This window comes from Limulus polyphemus, unplaced genomic scaffold (genome assembly GCF_000517525.1).
Source record: "Limulus polyphemus unplaced genomic scaffold, Limulus_polyphemus-2.1.2 Scaffold118, whole genome shotgun sequence".
Lineage (NCBI taxonomy): Eukaryota > Metazoa > Arthropoda > Merostomata > Xiphosura > Limulidae > Limulus > Limulus polyphemus.
In genome coordinates this window covers 232,032-235,010 of record NW_013665728.1, presented here as the reverse complement: position 1 = coordinate 235,010, position 2,979 = coordinate 232,032, and the positions used below count along the sequence as shown (strand labels likewise).

The following is a 2,979-nucleotide window of genomic DNA, read 5'->3' as shown; positions in this document are numbered from 1 at the left end:
CAATTTGTTGATAGTTCTCTCTTACGTTTCATTATATATTACCTATAACCAATAGAAAGTCAAGTTTTTTCATTGTATAACGTTGTGTTCTGAACAGATAATCGTTAATTTCACTCAAAGTAGCAACATTGTTCCCGTGGGAAAGTTAACAACTAGCTTGGATGAATTTGTAACGGCTCTTGTCGCATAGTCAGAAAGCCAGGAAAATGTTTAGACGTAAGTGAATTTGTCTACTTTTTGCATGTTATTAGTGTATATTCTTTGGTGTATTATTTAATTAAATAAAAATTAAGTGCTTTACTATAATCACTAAAAAATAAAATCAGGCTTAACTCTCCTCGACAATCGAGGGCAAGAAAAAGGAAGATTGGGTAAGTACTTTATTTCTTGTTTTTCATATTTATTATTATAAAAGTAACTAAAATTAAAAGTACAGATCCTTTTAAGTTATTTAAGACTAGAATAGGTAAAATAAGTAATAATTATAATAATATAATTAAAATGGTTCACGAAGCATGCGAGCAGCTTGTGGGTAATTGTAAATCGATAGTGTAACGGGAGCTGCACCTTCCCCGAGTGATTTACAACTTATAATGACACGGATAGTAGTTAAACATGGTTCAAAGGACAATAAAACAATAAAATTTAATTATAAATAGATGTATAACATTACAAGTTTATAGCTATTCAGGATAAACAAATGTAGTTTCAAGTTACAATTTAAAGTCGTTCTAGAAAGAAAAGAAGGTTAATTGACCGATCCCGTTTTGAGATAGGGTAGAGAAAATAACATATAAACTATAAGAATTTAGTGAAAAAAAACGTTTGAAATGCATTCAGGTGGTTTTAGGGATTACACAAAGGAAATATGAGATGACGAAAAGTAAATTTAATTTTAACATGAAAATCACTTTGCACACGGACTATTCAAAACAAATACTCAATATATTCATGGACAAAATAATGACTTCTTGTATGTGAAAGACTGCCAAATTTTGTGATGATATACCCAATATATACAGAGTTATAGGTATTAAATTTATATCAACTTTAAACGAGTACAAAAGGTCATGCGACTCGGTCAAATTGACTGACCCCGTTTTGGGATAGTTAAGAGGAAATGTTTTTATACACACAGAGTATGATGATATTACATCTGTTCAATTTCAAAAAGATAAACAGGTTTTTCAAATCACTATAATAATATGTCTTTACAGCCACACCTGGCTTACACTTAAGGAGCTCATTTTATCAAAATTTTAACCCCTTTCCTATAATTCATAAATGTAAATTTGGCTAACTATTCCAAATTGTAGCATATTTAACACACACAACCATAAAAGTAAAAATAAACTGAGAAGTAATGTCAAATTGCTAGAGTTATTGACAGCATCTTGCTAAAATTGATAGTCCTATCTGAACAATTACAGTTAGCCCAACGTTATCCATAGTTTTATCATGATATATAAATACTGCTAAGAAACTTTGATACATCCTTATATATTACACCTGCACAGATAGCCTTTTATCCCTAGGAAGAAATTTGATGAAACATTCTTATTCACACACAATTATAAAATTACACCACAAACGTATACAAAAACTACAAAGGGTGTTTAATATGAAGAAGTTACTAGTGATACCTACTCTATACCCAAGTCAACTTCCGGGATACCAGATAACATCTGATTAGACAACATCTCTTCTGACTGTTTGGATGAGGATTGTCTCAGATGCTCAGGAACCTGGAAAAGCACATCATCTGAGAGCTGAGTATCTTCCCTGGAAAAAACAACAACAATGAAATTAAACCTTAAAAGTCACTTCTTTCATTATTTCAGTAAGATTTAAAAACATTTTTTTTTTATAAAATAAATAATCATAACTTCTTCATGATAAAATATTTCTATTTCAAATAGTTTTAGTTTAAACTTTCTTATGTAAGCAATGATAAAACACATTCACCAACATGTTAATTAATGTAGTTTTTGCGTTACGTGGCATAACTGTCTTTGAGGTATGTAATGAAAGAATTCTCAAACATTCTACCTATTATAACAACACTGACATACTTTCTTCTCTCTCTGTTAACATCTTCCTTCTCCACACCTTTACGCTTTGCTAATTCTTCGTCAATGTACTTCATCCTGTAATAGTAAACAACTCATTTTATTCTAATGATTCCAACATATCATTTTCTAACTTGAGAGTGTTTATGTAGAATTATACACAAACTTTTCTCTAAGCTAAAATACTTTTAGTTGCATGCTTTTGGCCTTTTTATCAGAGGCTCTGGTAAGAGGGCCAAAAGCTCTCAAATAAAAGTATTTGAGCGTAGAGAACAATCTGTGTATAATTCTACATACTAATTTACCTACATTACAAGTCTTAAAAAACAATTAAAAGTGTTACTTAAGCTAAAAGTGTATGGTAAACTTAAAACAACATAAACCCTTATAATAAATAAAATGGAATAAATTATATTCATCCCAACATAATTAATTACAAACCAATAATGTTAATTATTATATGATAAGAGAACAGTCTGACTGTATTAAATTGCTCTGCAATGTTCTCTACATTAAAATAAAGTTGAACAAGTTTTCAGGTGACTGGTTGGGTTTCTAAACTGTTATTGTATTACTAGACATTTAAGCATAATGAAAATTATCATTTATTACAATTTGGAGAAACTATACAAGAAAAAGATTTCATCAAAATATATACATTCTCCTTACTTTACTGAATTTTTTCTTAAGTTTAAATAATAAATATATGTATATATCACAAGGGCAAAGATCAGAAAGGTTAAGGTTCAATTTTTGCATTTCAAATGTAACATTGTTTACCAATTATTATTTACTTGACATTAACAATCATAAGTTACAGCTAAAGCTCAAAAGAAGTGCAAGCCAAGTATTATACTTGTAAAATAACCCTCAACTTGGAGTTAGATTTGTTCCTCTCTGATTGTATAAA

General features: G+C 29.4%; 1 protein-coding gene across 1 annotated transcript in view; it reads right to left on the bottom strand.

Moving 5' to 3' along the window:
• LOC106472246 (uncharacterized protein C9orf78-like) overlaps window positions 1-2,979 on the bottom strand; it is a 28,521-nt gene that overhangs the window by 11,622 nt on the left and 13,920 nt on the right. The window contains exons 6-7 of the mRNA XM_022401580.1: window positions 2,073-2,147; window positions 1,648-1,782 (exon numbers count right to left, since the gene is read on the bottom strand). Coding sequence (XP_022257288.1) covers window positions 1,648-1,782; window positions 2,073-2,147 — 210 coding nt within the window. The remainder of the gene's footprint in view (window positions 1-1,647; window positions 1,783-2,072; window positions 2,148-2,979) is intronic.